This window comes from Dasypus novemcinctus, chromosome 2 (assembly GCF_030445035.2).
Source record: "Dasypus novemcinctus isolate mDasNov1 chromosome 2, mDasNov1.1.hap2, whole genome shotgun sequence".
Classification (NCBI taxonomy): domain Eukaryota; kingdom Metazoa; phylum Chordata; class Mammalia; order Cingulata; family Dasypodidae; genus Dasypus; species Dasypus novemcinctus.
The window spans coordinates 159504569-159520324 of NC_080674.1; the positions used below are offsets into that span (position 1 = coordinate 159504569).

General features: G+C 41.1%; 1 protein-coding gene across 1 annotated transcript in view; it reads right to left on the bottom strand.

Moving 5' to 3' along the window:
- The window catches only part of PDE6A (phosphodiesterase 6A), a 106297-nt gene that overhangs the window by 73473 nt on the left and 17068 nt on the right, over positions 1-15756 (bottom strand). Inside the window, exon 6 of the mRNA XM_004453729.5 lies at positions 14663-14727. Within this exon, the coding sequence (XP_004453786.1) occupies positions 14663-14727 (65 nt within the window). The remainder of the gene's footprint in view (positions 1-14662; positions 14728-15756) is intronic.

Below are 15756 nucleotides of genomic sequence, written 5' to 3' on the forward strand. Positions count from 1 at the left end.
TTTCAGCCCCTTCCTCTCTACCTGGGACCCATGATCTGTTATTTTCTCCCATTTCTCTTCCCTCCCTACCTGAATAAATTACTGGCCTAACTCACCCGATGTGCTCTTGAAATTCATTTCTGCGGCATAGTCAAGAACCTAGACAAAATCCAGTAACATATTTGGAGAGCGAGACCAGGAGTTTATTGATGAGTAAAACAATGGCCCACAGCCTGTTTAATGCCTTCCTTTGGTTTCCATTTTAAACCAGTTCACCTATGAGCCCCCAGAGGACTAATCCTGGGAGGGAAGAGGCTGGGGCACTGGAACTCTCTGCATCCATGCTGCATGCCCAGGCTTGTTAGATCTGACCCCAGCTGGGAGGGCTGGGGCACAGGACAGGGGCTTACTGCTCTGCCACCCCTCTTTCAATCTCTTTTAAGAACTATCAGCTCTACCCTGGGAGCCGTTGCCCATTACCTTCTCCCGCCCTCTCCCCTAGGGGGTGCATGGCAGCAACAGAGAGCCAGAGAGCTGGGGGCTTCAAGGGTCCGTGCCTTTGCAAACCAGCTTTTCTATCCACCACACCAGCAGTAGGAAGGTGACAGGGATGGATGCTGTAGAAGTCCCCTTCCCCAGGGGGGGACACAGGCTAGGATACCCTTGCATAATTAACTTTTACCTGCGTTTTTACCTTCCTGCTTCTTGCTGTGGAATCTCTCATTACAAGTATTAAATGACTCTTTCTTTGGAATGTCTTAGAAATTGTGAAACAAAATGCCTTTGCTTGCAAGGAAGTGATTGCCTCAGGGCCCCAAGGCCTGTTAGCTAAAATAATTGATCATTAATCACTTAGTGGCGTTTTGATGTCTGGTCTAACTGGGAAACTATCAGACAGTAAAGTCATAAAACTAGGACTGTGTCGAAGACTTCTGGAAGAATAGGAGGAAGAAACTTTTTGCCAGTTCTCCAAGGATGAACAATATTTGTCTTGGCAGCTTCAGGTTGAAATCTGTTCAACCCAAGATCTATTTGGCCTGTCTCCAAAGTCCAGAACGGCTCCAGAAATGCCCAGGCCAGGGGCTTGATTCCCAGGGTGGTGGGAATCAGAGACCAGTCAAAAGTTCCCTGAGATTTAACTTGGGAACTTCTGTTTGGGTAACCATGCAGTCAGTCTTGGACCCTGGAATGTAGGGGTGCTGAGAACCAGAGCAGTAAACTCCAAATGGCCCCCATTCTTTGGCCCTTCCATTCAGAGGGCAGTCAAAAACCCCCTCAGACTTATCTCAGGCACTTTGATTTATGAATCCCACCAACTTGGCTTGGGTGCATTGGTCTGATCTCTGGTATTTAATCAGACATCCCCCAGGATCTAGTTCTCCCACAGGGATGCCTGTAGGACAGGGGCTGAAAATTAAAATTCTTAGGACGCTGAGAACAGAGCATCAGCTCCAAATTATGTGGAGTGGTGAACGTTCTAGTCAGACTAGGACTCTGGGATGCCAGATTGGTCAACTAAAAGGTGCTTCTTTATTCTTCCTAGAATAATGGGCATAGCCTCTAGCATACCAGCAAACTCCCCATAGGAGTATCTTCTCAAGAATCAGGAAAATTTGCCTACTACTAGTCCACGTGACCACAGTATAACCAAAAGCAGCCTCTGTATGAAACCCTGAATTCCAATTAAACCAGGGTAAGAAAAGAGGACAGAAAGATCTGAGGCCCAGAAACCTCAGTTCATGTCTCCTTAGAGAAATGAGGAAATATACCTCAAACTTCCATTAGTTTAAACTCAGTAGTGCCTATAAAAGGTATGAATAGAGATCAAGATCCAGACCAGTTACTAAACCTCTCCTGGAAAATAAGAAACCTCATGTGCCATAAATCAAAAACAAAGAGTTCCTAAAAATGCTAAGGGTATGAAATTCTCTCTTCTGTTTTAATCTGTGCTTAACTTTGTGTTCAACTTTGAAATCTGTGTTTAACTTTGTCAGTTTGCTTGTGCCTAGGAAATCGGCACCTGTAACAAATTGGATAACGGTGAAAGGTAACCTAAAAATGAGTCTTTAAATGTCACTACTGTCTTGTGAGTGGATTTAATGTATAAATCACAAATGGAATTAATTCAACTGCTAGGAAAGCAGAGAAATTTCACAAAGTTGTTCAAGAGGTAGACTTCAGCATTGTCACACTATCTTGTGCATTCAAACCAGGCCTTCAATGCACTGCAGGTTGCCTCTTGACTTGAGTTATTGGCTAGGTTGGTCACTGACCACTAAAACAATAAAGATATCTACTACATCTCTGGTTGTGCTCCTGAAGTTGATGGGGTCTATGTTGCAGTTTCAAACTCCTGCAGCAGGGAGTGACGGCTCGATATAGCCAAATGTACAATGGATATCACCTCCAGACTGGCACTGTTTAATAGTGCTGAAGGGCACTATGCACCAGGCTGGTGGAATACTGGAGCCTACCTTCCTAACTTCTCTTTAGGGCCAACAGTGCTACAGCTTGCTGGTATGAAGAACATACCAAGTGGAGCAGTGATCACCGGAGTACTGTGAATAGAATTTAAACATAATTGGCATTATGACCTGCTTCCATGAAGAGATAACATGTAAGGGATTGCAAATCTGGAACTTGAATCTATTAATTGCAGCTCAAAGAGAAACTTATGCATTGGGTAGTACATTAATTACTATTAAGTACTGTACCTATATCTCTCCTATTCTAAATATATGCCCAATGATTATGGTGATATTTTTGTATTCTAGACCAAATGCAGGGAAACATTGAACATGTTAAAAGTCCTGGTAAATTTCATTTTCTAAGTAGTTAATAAATGTGCTTAACCCAGGTATCCCTCCTAGCCCCTGTTCCAGAACCTGTCTCACTCATACCCTGGGGAGGACTGGCAAACCCACATGCCATCCTACCAAAGCTAAGCATTTTCCCACCAGAAGGGAAACAGCAAACGAGGTAGTTAGGACCCACTTCAGCTTAGTCCTTTAGAGATGGTTCATGGGCAACCATTCCTCACCCAAGACATGGAAACCAGGTTCTGATTAAAACTTGGCAAGAAAACAGGCCTCATTCTCAATAAGAGCCAAAATGTAAGGAACTTTACTCTGTAGTTCTGATCACTCCCACAGCTATTAAAGACGTCTTCAGCTTGGTGCACTAATCCTGAGTGAAGCCAGCTGCCAAGAAAGTGCCAGCTCACCAGAAGCACCTGATGGTATGTACAAATGCCAGTCATTACATGGCCTGAAATCCCTCTTCAAGAGAAAAATATAAGTAGCGTCTATGTCAAAGTCAGCTGTTCCCTCTAACACTAGCCCAAATACCTATTGCTAGAGGAAGGGCAAACCAGACACCCCTTTAAAAAAATCTTCTCTGTTTTCATCTCCTGTAGCTGAAAAGGGCAATGCCTCTTCCCATTCCTCTCTCCTACCATAGAAACCTGGATTGGCAATTTATACCTAACCCCATTGCCTACTGCAATCTCTCTTTATAGTAAACCAGTTGCATAAAATAACTGAACAAAGAATATTGTTTCTCACCAACTTTGGGAAAATGCAACCTTTGCAAGCACCTGGCCTTTTCTACTTTTATGATCCAGTATCCTCTTAGTGGGGCCATATATTCTCAAAATTCTAATCAAGTCTATTTCTTCCAGAATCAACATCTTGTTAGCCACATGGGAGCTTCATTCAGCTTTGCCCAGGATGCCAGATCCATCTTCCTCCAACCTACGTAGAATACCAGGAGGGTTTTACACCTTGTCAGGTAGGGCCTACGGCCGCTAACCAGCAGGAAATAGCTACAGAAAAAAGATCATCTCCCTTGAGCACCCCTTTAAGAATAAAGGTGTAAACTCTCTGAGGGGGGAATGGAGCTGGCTAGTAAGATAGGAATCAATAGATGGATCTGGAATCTGGCAAGAAGTCCATGTGGATATCAAGAACCCCAAGATGGCTGCTGGAAGACCCTCCCCAAGGTTCTGCCATTCAGAACAAGATTTCCTCCAGAAGCCAGGGGAGGTCAGGAGAAGCCCCAGATATTCCCCAAGGACTTTATCATTGGGCCCTCCTAAGGGTAATCAATCAAAACAGCAAACAGCTGGATCTCCTCCCCTGCCATTAGCAAAGGGATGAATAATTAATTGTTCAAAAAGCAGGCACCAAGGGCTGAATGTGCTCTCTTACCTTTGGACTCCTGTTTCTGCCTTCTGCACACCGCTCTTGCCATTTTTACCCTGTATGGATCAATATGCAAGTAAAACCTGGGCATTTATAATCTATAATGGGAAATCATAGTCTGTAAATCAGCCCTCTTTACCACTTTTCAGCCCTTTCCTCTCTACCTGGGACCCATGATCTGTTATTTTCTCCCATTTCTCTTCCCTCCCTATTAGAATAAATTACTGGCCTAACTGGAAGAAAAAAAGCCATTGATTTTATACAATAGATAAATCATGTAGTATGTGAATATATCTCAATAAAACTGCTTAATAAATAAATGCTTGTACAAGAATAGCCAGAAATACAGCTATGTACAGCAGAGGACACACAGAGCGAATGGGAGGTAAAGAATTTCACTTGTCTTTTTAAAATTATTATTTTTATTGAAGTAATGAAAATGTTCTAATAATGATTGAAATGATGAATACACAAATCTGTGATTATACCAAATACCATCGATTGTACATTTTGGATGAATCATATGATTTATTACTATGTATCAATAAAATTGATTGTGTTAAAAAAGGGAGGGGGGAATAGAGAAGAAAGGGAGGGGCAAGATGGCAGCAGACTAAGGCACTCCAAGAGTCAGCTTGTCCTACAGGGGAGTTAGTAATAATCAAGAGCTCTCTAAATCACCTGTTTAGGGGGCCCAGGAGACAGAAGAGCACCCTACAACATCCTTGGAAGAACAGAAGGAGGAGAATGCCCATCTGCAGTGAAGACTCATGAGTACAGCGCTCCATGCCATCCTTTGCTGGTGGTACAAGCTGCCTAGGGAGCCATTCTCTGGCTAGAGTTGGAAGCTCCATTTCCCCAAATTGGGAGGAAGAGAACGTCAGGCACAAATTTAAGCTATCAATCTGTAAATTCAGCTGGCTGAAGTCCAATCCTGAGAACAGCTAAAGTTTGAGCCTGTCCAAGTCAGAAAGAGGCCAGCAGCTTCCATGTTAACTCTGCTCCTGGCATCAGGAGAAGTGGGGCAGACTGAAAATCACAGTGCAAGTAGGGACCTGCTTCATTCCACCCAGGCTGGATTGCAGCCCTGGCCTAGACTGTAGCCCCACCTATGGCGGGGAAAAGCTGGGGGGATCTGCACCAATCTCTCCAGGAAACTGCAGCCACTTTTAGCCCACATGAACCGGATTGTTGGACACATTTCAGCTCTATCTTTGGCCCTGACAGAGTAGGAGGGGGCACAGTACACCCTCAGCCTCTCTGGGAAACTGCAGCAATTTCAGCACACACAGACTGACCAGTAGGCAAACCTGTGGAAAGTCTCTGCCTCCAGCAGGATAGGAGGGGGATGGTGCTTCTTCACCTTTCTAGACAACTGCAGGAGCCTTTGAACTGCATGGACTAGAGTGTTGGGCCTCCTGTAGTTCCATTCCTACCCCTAGCAGGGGCAGAAGGGGCAGTGCTCCCTCACCTTTCTGGGCAACTACAGCTGCATTCAGCTTGCACAAACCAGATTACTGGACACACCTCTGGCTCCATCCTTGCCCCTGAAAGGGCAGGAGGAGGGATAATGCATTCTCAGCCTAAGCAGGCAATTGTAGCAACTTTCAGCACACACAGACTAGCCTGGTGGACAAACCTGTGGATGCATCTCTGCCCCCGGTAGGATAGGAGGCTGTCAGTGTCTCCTCAACCTCTCTGGGCAACTGCAGCTGCTTTTGGACACATCTGTGGCTCCGTCCCCACCCCTGACAGAGCAGGAGGCGAGACAGTGCTCCATCAGCCTCATCAGTGAAGTGGGTGAAGTTATGACTGACCCCACAGAAATAAAAAGGATCATAAAAGAATATTATGAGGCACTCTGCCAACAAACTAGACAACCTAGAGAAGGGACAAATAACTAGAAACACACAAACAACCTACATTGACTCTACAAGAAATACAAGAAATTAACAAAGCAATCACATTTAAAGAGACTGAATCAGTCAATAATCTCCCAGGACCTAAGAGCTTCAGAGGCAGTTTCTAAAGAAGTTGAATATAGATTTACCATGGACCCATCAATACCACTACTAGGTATATATCCAGAAGAACCAAGAGCAGTGACATGAATGGACATGGGCGCACCAACATTCATAGTGGCATTATTCACAATTGCCAAAAGATGGAAATAACCCATGTATTAGTCAGCCAAAGGCATGCTGATGCAAGGTACCAGAAATCTGTTGGCTTTTATAAAGGGTATTTATTTGGGGTAGAAGCTTACAGTCACAAGGCCATAAAGAGTAAGTTACTTCCCTCACCAAAGTCTTGCCATGTGTTGGAGCAAGATGGCTGCCATGGTCTGCAAGTGTTCAGGCTCCCTCTTCCTCTTAAGGCTCTGTGGTCCCAGCTTCTTCTGATCTCATGTGAAACATGAATATGCCAGCTGTAGGCTGGCATAAGGTTGGCTCATCTCTTTTTGGGCTCAGCTGCTCTACAAGGCCAGCTGTAAACTATACAGATAGTTTACAAGGCCAGCTGTAAACTATCAGGTGAACAACTCAGCTCTTTCCCCAGGGCTCCGGCATCAAAAACTAAGCCCTCTCCTCTGCCATGTCATTTTCTGTGTCAGCCTACCAAGGGGGCAGGGCCTCAACATCCTACTGACATGGCCGAATCAAAGCCCTAATCTTAATTTAGTCAAGTAAAAGTGAAACCTCTGAATTTAATACAGTCAAAGGGAAACACACCCAGAGGAACAGACCAGGTTACAAATATAATCAATATTTCTTTTTTGGAATTCATCAATAATATCAAACTGCCACCATCTAGGTGTCTATCAAACAGTGAATGAATAAACAAACTGTGATGTATTCACATGATCGAAATTATGCAGCTGTAAAAAGAAATGAAGTTGTGAAACATATGACAACTGGATGAATCTGAAGAACATTATAGTGAGTGAAGCAAGGTCAGGCACAAAAAGATAAATAATATATGATTGCACTTTTATGAACTAAATATGTTGTGTAAACTCATGGAATTAATATGTAGAATATAGTGACCAGAAAATAGAAGGCAGTTAGAGTATGGAAAGCTGAGGGTCACCTGTGCAGAATTCATCAAAGGTTGTTTGTAATCTTTTGAAATGAATAGAAAAGTTGAAAAAAGTGTTTGTAACTAGCAGTGCTATTATATGGGTATGAGATTGGTTGAAAGAGAAAGTCTAAGGACATGTATATTACTAGAAGAAAAGTTTAAAAATGTAACATGGGACTGTACAGCAAAGTAAAACCTCATGTGAAACATGAATATGGGTAAATACTGCATACAAAATATTGTTATTCTTTGAAACTGAACAAATGTATGTTAATGTTACAAAATGTTAATATAGTCAAAAAAAACCCCACAAACCCACATTATACTAAGTTAAAGAAACCAGACACAAAGTACTACATATTGTATGATTCTATTTATATAAAATGAAAATGTAAATAAATTTATAAAGGCAGAACTAGATTAGTGGTTAGGCTGGGGAAGGACAGAGGGATTGAGAGGTGAATGCTAAGGGGTGTGGAGTTTTTCTTTTTGGAATAACAAAATTTTTCTAAAATTTTTGTTATGATGAATGTACAACTCTGTGATTATACTAAAAGTCTTTGATTGTACACTTTGGATAGAAGTATGGTATGTGAATTTAAAATGCTTTTTTAAAAAAGCAATAGTAGCTAAAAACAGCTCTTATATTATTAAAAGTTAAAAAAATAAAAAGAAGACAAGAATAGAGTAAGGGTGAAGAAGGGGCACCAGGTAGAAGAGTGGAAAGGGATTAGATTAGTGAGGAAGATGGGCACCAGATCAATAAAAGTCCTTCTAAACAGCCTGCCCCCTAAAATGGCTATACTTACATCAGATGAAATAAACTGTAGAGATAAGGAAGGACATTATATACTAATAAAAGGGACAATCCACCAGGAGGAAATAACAATGATAAATGTATATGCACCTAACCAGGATGCCCCAAAATACATGAGGCAAACCCTAGAAAATCTGAAAGGAGAAGTAGATGTCTTTACGATAATGGTTGGAGACTTCAATAAATCACTCTCATCAATGGATAGAACATCTCGGCAGAGGATCAATAAAGAAACTTAGAGCTTGAATAATATGATAAATTAACTAGAACTAATAGACATATACAGAACATTGCACCCCAAAATAGAGGATATAAATTCTTCTCAAGTTTTCATGGAACTTTCTCCAGGATAGACCATAAGTTGGTTCACAAAACTATTCTCAATAAATTTTAAAAGATCAAATTATACAAAGCACTTCCTCTGCTCACAATGGAATAAAGCTGGAAATCAACAACAGGAAGAAAAAGGGAATATTCACAAATATATGGAGATTAACCCACACACTATTAAATAATCAGTGGGTCAAAGAAGAAATTGCAAGAGAAATCATTAAATATCTCAAGACAAATGAAATTGAGAACACAGGATATTAGAACTTATGAGATGAGGTTAAAGCAGTGCAGAGAGGGAAATCCATATTCCCAATACTTACATTAAGAAAGAAGAAAGAGCTAAGATCAACTACCTGACTACACAGTCAGAAGAACTAGAAAAGGAACAGCAAATAATGCCTGAAGCAAGTAGAAAGAATGAAATAATGAAGTTTAAAGCAGAAATAAATGAAATTGAGAAGACGAAAACAACAGAGAGAATTAACAAAACCAAAAGTTGGTTCTTTGAGAAGATCAATAAAATTGACAAACCCTTAGCTAGACTGACAAAGAAAAAAGAGAGATACAAATAAAATCAGACATGAAAATGGGGACATTACTAGTGACCCCACAGAAATGAAATAGATCACAAGAGGATACAAAGAGGGAAACGGACTTTGGCCCAGTGGTTAGGGCGTCCGTCTACCACATGGGAGGCCCGCGGTTCAAGCCCCGGGCCTCCTTGACCCGTGTGGAGCTGGCCCATGCGCAGTGCTGATGCGCGCAAGGAGTGCCGTGCTACACAGGGGTGTCCCCCGCGTAGGGGAGCCCCATGCACAAGGAGTGCACCCATAAGGAGAGCCGCCCAGCGCGAAGGAGGGAGCAGCCTGCCGAGGAATGGCGCCGCCCACACTTCCCGTGCGGCTGACGACAACAGAAGCGGACAAAGAAACAAGACGCAGCAAAAAGACACAGAAAACAGACAACCAGGGGAGGGGAGGGGAATTAAATAAATAAAAATAAATCTTTAAAAAAAAAAAAAAAAAAAAGAGGATACAAAGAAAAACTGTATGCTAACAAACTAGACAGTGTAGATGAAATGGAAAAATTCCTAGGGACATATGAATAACCTACACTGACCCTAGAAGAAATAGAAGACCTCAATAAACCAAGCACAAACAGATTGAAACAGTCATCAAACAACTCACCAAAACGAAAAGTCCAGGACCAGATGGCTTCACAGGTGAATTCTACCAAGCATTCAAAGAATATTTAATACCAATCTTGCTCAAAATCTTCCAAAAAATTGAACAAGAAGGAGTCCTACCAAACTCATTCTATGAAGCCAATATCACCCTAATACCAAAGCCAAATAAAAATATTATGAGAAAAGAAAATTACAGACCCATTTCCTAATGAATATAGGGGCAAAAATCCTCAACAAAATATTTGTTAATCAAATCCAACAACACATTAAAAGAATTATTCATCATTGTCAAGTGGGCTTTATTTCCAGGCATGCAAGGGTGTTTCAACACAAGAAAATCAATCAGCATAATACATCACATTAATAAATCAAAGAAGAAAAATCACATGGTCATCTTGATTGGCTCAGAAAAGGAATTTGACAAAATCCAGCATCCTTCCTTGATAAAAACACTCCACATGATAGGAATTGAAGGAAACCTTCTTAACATGATTAAAGGAATATATGAAAAATCCCCATTGTACTCAATGGTGAAAGACTGAAAGCTTTCCCACTGAGATTGGGAACAAGACAAGGATGCCCAATGTCACCACTTTTGTTCAATACAGCACTAGAGGTTCTAGCTAGAGCAAACAGATAAGAAAAAGATATAAAAGGTATCAAATTGGAAAGGAAGAAGCAAAACTTTCACTATTCACAGATATGATCTTGTACCTAGAAAGTCCTGAAAATCTACAACAAAGCTACTAGATCTAATAAATGAAGTTGCAGGATATAAGAGAAATATACAAAAATCAGTAGTGTTTCTATACACTAGGAATGAGCAATCTGAGGAGGATGTCAGGAAAAAATTTCCATTTATAATAGCTACTAAAAGAATCAAATATTTAGGAATAAACTTAATCAAGGACTTAAAACATTTGTATTTAGAAAACTACAATGCATTGCTGGAAGAAATTAAAGAAGACCTAATTAAGTGGATGAACATTCTGTGTTCTTAGATAGGAAGACTAAATATTGATAAGATATTAATTCTACCCAACTTGGTATATAAATTCAAAGCAATTCCAATAAAAAATTCCAACAGCCTTTTTTAAAAAAATGGAAAATCCAACTATGAAATTTATTTGGAAGGGGAAGGGCCCTGATCAGCCACAAACACCTTTGAAAGGAAGAATGAAGTTGGAGAACTCTCACTTTCTGGCTTTAAATCATATTACTTAGCTAAGGTAGTAAAAATAGCATGGTACTGGCATAAAGATAGACATAGAAACCAATAGAACTGAGCTGATGGTTCAAAAACAGACCCTCACATCTGTGGTCAAGTGATTTTTGACAAGGCTGTCAAACTCGCTCAGTCGGGGCAATACAGTCTCTTACACAAATGGTGGTGGGAGAACTGAATATTCATATGTGAAAGAAAGAAGTAGGACCCCTATCTCACACTTTATACAAAAACTAACTCAAAATACATTAAAGACCCAAATGGAAAGCAAGAACCATAAGAAAATGTATGAAAACATCATCAAAATCTGGTGTTAGGTAGTGGTTTCTTAAACTTTACACCCAAAACACGAGCAATGAAAGAAAATGTGGATAAATGGGACATCCTCAAACTTAAACACTTTTGTGCTCAAAGGACTTTTGTCAAGAAGGTGAAAAGGCAACCCACTCAATGGCAGAAAATGTTTGGAAACCACACATCTGATGCAGGTTTGATTTCCATGCTATATAAAGAGATAATACAACTCAACAATAAAAGAGCAAGCAATCCAATTTAAAAATGGGTGAAAGACTTAAACTGACATTTCCCCCCAGAGGAAATACAAATGGTAAAAAAACACATGAAAAAATGTTCAGTATCACTAGCTATTAGAGAAATGCAAATCAAAACTATACAAAGATATCATCTCACACCTGATAGAATGACCATTATTTAAAAAAACAAGCAAACAAAAAACAACAAGTGCTGGAGAGCTTGTAGAGAAACAAGAACACTGCTTCACTGTCCGTGGGAATGTAGAATGGTGCAGCCTCTGTGAAGACAGTTTGGTGGTTCCTCAGGAAATTAAAGAGAACTGCCATATTATCTAACAATCCCTCTACTAGGAATATATCCAGAAGAACTAAAAACAGAATTGAAAATCGGGACACAGATGATAACATGAATGAACCTTGGGGACATTATGCTAGCTGAAATAAGTCAGGCACAAAAGGACAAATATTGCATGGTCTCAGTAATATGAACTAAACCTGAAGCATAAACATATGACTTTAAAACCTGGCCTAGGTGGCGGACTTGGCCCAGTGGTTAGGGTGTCTGTCTACCACATGGGAGGTCCACGGTTCAAACCCCGGGCCTCCTTGACCCGTGTGGAGCTGGCCCAAGCGCAGTGCTGATGCGTGCAAGGAGTGCCCTGCCATGCAAGGGTGTCCCCTGTGTAGGGGAGCCCCACGCACAAGGAGTGCGCCCATAAGGAGAGCCGCCCAGCGCGAAAGAAAGTGCAGCCTGCCCCAGGAATAGTGCCGCCCACACGGAGAGCTGACACAACAAGATTACGCAACCAAAAGAAACACAGATTCCCGTGCGGCTGACAACAACAGAAGTGGACAAAGAAGAACACGTAGCAAACAGACACAGAGAACAGACAATCCGTGGGGGGTTGGGTGGGGAAGGGGAGAGAAATGAATAAATAAATAAATCTTAAAAAAAAAAAAACCTGGCCTATAGGTTACTAGGAGGTAGGATGAGGACTGAGGAGAGGGACTGAAGATTACTTAATGAATGTAGAATTTTCAGTTAGCTTGGCCACAAAAGTATAGAAATGGATGGAGTTGATGGTACCACATTACAGTGAGTATAACTAAAACAGCTGATTTTTAAATGGGATTATGAGGTAGTCTAGGGACATAAATGTCAATTGAAAGAAAGCTAGAAAATAATCTGGGGACTGAATGACTGAAGAACATAGTGAACTTGGAGGTGGATGAGGATCGTGGGTAAAAGTACAAATACAGGAATGTTCTATGAACTAGAACAAATGTATGTCACTATTACAAGGTGGTGAGAAAATAGTGATGCATGGGGAAAATTCAATTAATGTAATTTATAGACTATAGTTAACAGCAATATTGTAATATTCTTGCATCAATGTCAAATAAGGTACTATATCAATGCTAATGGTCAATGATAGGGGTTATGGAATTTTTTCTTTTGGACTAAGGGAAATGGTCAAAGGTTTACTGGGGCAATGACTGTACAACTCTGTGATGAAAGTGAAAGCCACTGAGTGTACACTTTGGATAGAGTGTACAAGGCATGGAACTGGATAACACAATCAAGCTTGTGGTGAAAGATGAACTGTTGTTAACAGTACAAATATGACTGTTCTTTCATGAACTGTAACAAATGTACAATACTAATACACGGTGTTAATAATAGGGGATATATGGAAAAATATGCCAAGTGTATGCTATGGACCATAGTGGTAACAGTCTGATCATGTTCTTTTATAATCTGTAACAAATCTTCTACAATAATGTAAGGAGTTCGTGGAAGGGTGACGAATGGAAATTCTGCTCATTATGCATGATTTTTTTGTAAGTTCGCAATTTCTCTACTTTTAAATAATATATAAACAACAACAAAAAAGGGAAGAGAGAGAACCTAGAAAAGCAGGGAATTGAGGCAACTTCTCATCCCCACCCAGTAAAGGTAATCTGGAGAATGACTTCATCTGAATGACAGAGAACTACTGCAATTCATTCTGATGATCAGGATCAAATCGGCCCGTCACACCCACTCTTTAAGGATTGAGGTTACATACAGTAAATCCCTTCAAATGAACAAAAAAATAGCTCAGAAAAAAGACTAAGGATGTTGCTTTCCAACAGAGATTGACTGCAGCCTCAGAGAGTCTGCAATTAGTAATATTAATAAATTGTGAAAGAAATGCAAGGCACCCAACAAGAATTCTTGGTGTGACTCTTGGCACCTGGAGTGGATTCAAATGGCTAAGAAGCCAACTAAGTTTTTGCGAGTGTACTAGGTGACCAAAACAGCACAAGCATATACTAATATGGTCTGTGACTGTTTAAATCTTAAAATGATCCTTGAGTCCCAACCACCTATAAGCAGGTTCAGTTCTTTCCTTTTCATGATCTTCTCAAATATCGTTCGAATATGTCCTCCTTGGGGAAAAAATTTTTGTAGCCAGCTTCCTGATTTTGCCTCAGGTTCTCCATGAACGCTAGATGCACAGTTGAGAAGCACTGATCTGGGACCTTAGTCTCATTCTACAGATGGGAAAGAGAGGTCCAGATGAAGCCGAGTATTAAGAATTAACAAATAACTGGCAGCCTTGATGTATGTTATTTTTTGAAGTAGCAAGAGGCAAATATCTGTAACTTTTAATTCATTTAACTTGTTTCTTTGATGCTGACCCTATGTGTTATAACTGCATAATCTTTATCTTGTAATTGGACAGTAACAGGTTAACTCTTAACCGGCCCCTCTTGCATCCCCTTATCTTAACACACGATTCTGGGGTGTGGCCCCCCCCCCCAAGTCTAGCTCCTCAGCTGTACTTTGTCAGCCCCACCCACTTTTTTACCTTAGTCTTTGTACTTGTTATTTCATGTTAAGTGATTTACAACTGTCTAGCTCAGCCACTTCATTATTTTCTGTGAATTGAAGTCTTTACAATTCTACGGTAACCTATACCCTATGTATACCTTTCTCCCTTTGAAATCCTGGTGTCTCAGGATTGATCACTGAGCGCATCGGGCAGCTTACCTGCATGTTTGTCTGGATCACAGACAGGAAACTTATTAACACCAGATCTGGAACTCAAACTCAGAGCACCTGACTCAGCTTCCCTTATCTGGGCCTCTTTCCCAACTTGTATGGGTCTTTCCATGATCCAGTACTGCCTTCTTATTGCTTTCTCTGCCTCTAAACATAGGCGTGGTTCTTGAATTTGGTTAAATGTTGGTCTTGGAGTAAATAGCTTATAGATATTGATAAGGTGTTTGCAATTCTGCAAGCTTTGAGATGAAACTTACGGGATTACTTTGATGTCTTCTTTGCCATGCAGGATGTAGTCAATGACCTTGTAAAAGTTGATTTCCTAGGCAAAAGGGATAGAAAAATATATACCTTAAGAGCCGGAGACAGAACCCCCGCTGGAGGTCTTATTCTGTACTGCATGCCCTGTGGCTTTCAGGAAGTACCTAACCTGCCTCTGTCTCCCTCTAGGGTGTATTAGGGGCTGCCCACTGATGCTCACTGTTCTCAGTTGACTCCTTGGAACCAGCTCACGGTGGCCATGCAGTGGGCTGGGATCTGAGACTAGAAAGAAGGATGGGAAGTTTTCCAAGGGTATCTGGAGGCTGAGTGCAAGTAGAACAAGACAAAGACTGCTGCCGAAATCTAGGGAGGGAGGAAGAAGGAGGTTCCTGCCTGTTTAGAATCATAGTCAACCCAGGCATCCCCCCATGCAGAAGTCTCCTCCATGGTCACCGCCCCTTTCTCCTTCACCCTCACCACTCAGGGGTTCTCTTTGCTGTGCTGTCTCTTCCAGGCCTGCTCTCCCAACTCATGCCTCATGCCTCCAAACTAGCTTCCGACGGAAGACTTCCACCCCTCCCACCACCTTGCACCATTCAAACTCCCATTCTCTTAAAGTAGATCTCTTCAATCATGTAAATCCTTAGCAGGCAGTTGAATATTGGCAGGTGGCTCTTTCTCACAAGCTCGCCAAGGAAAATTCCGTTACCTTATTAGATCCTCTGAATGGCCAAGGGCAGGTTAGCAATCCTTTAACAAATGGGAAAACTGAGACCCAGAGAGAGGAAAGGACTCAGTATATATATATAAAAAGACAGTGAGCCAGGGCCAGAACCTAGACCCTTGACCCCTAACTCAGGGAACTTTCCTCTCTGTCACTTAAGGTTAAAAGCTTAAAACAGTGTTTTATCTGCGTGACTACCACCTAGAGCAAGGCTACTCAAAGTTTGCCAGTCTGCAAACTTTGTCACCATTTCATGATGAGATAAAAATAGAAACTGATTGTTGATTGTTAGGCTATGTCTGGTAAATCTAATGATAATTTTAAAAATTGGGACTTGCACTTTGTATGTCTTTTTAAAATGTCCTA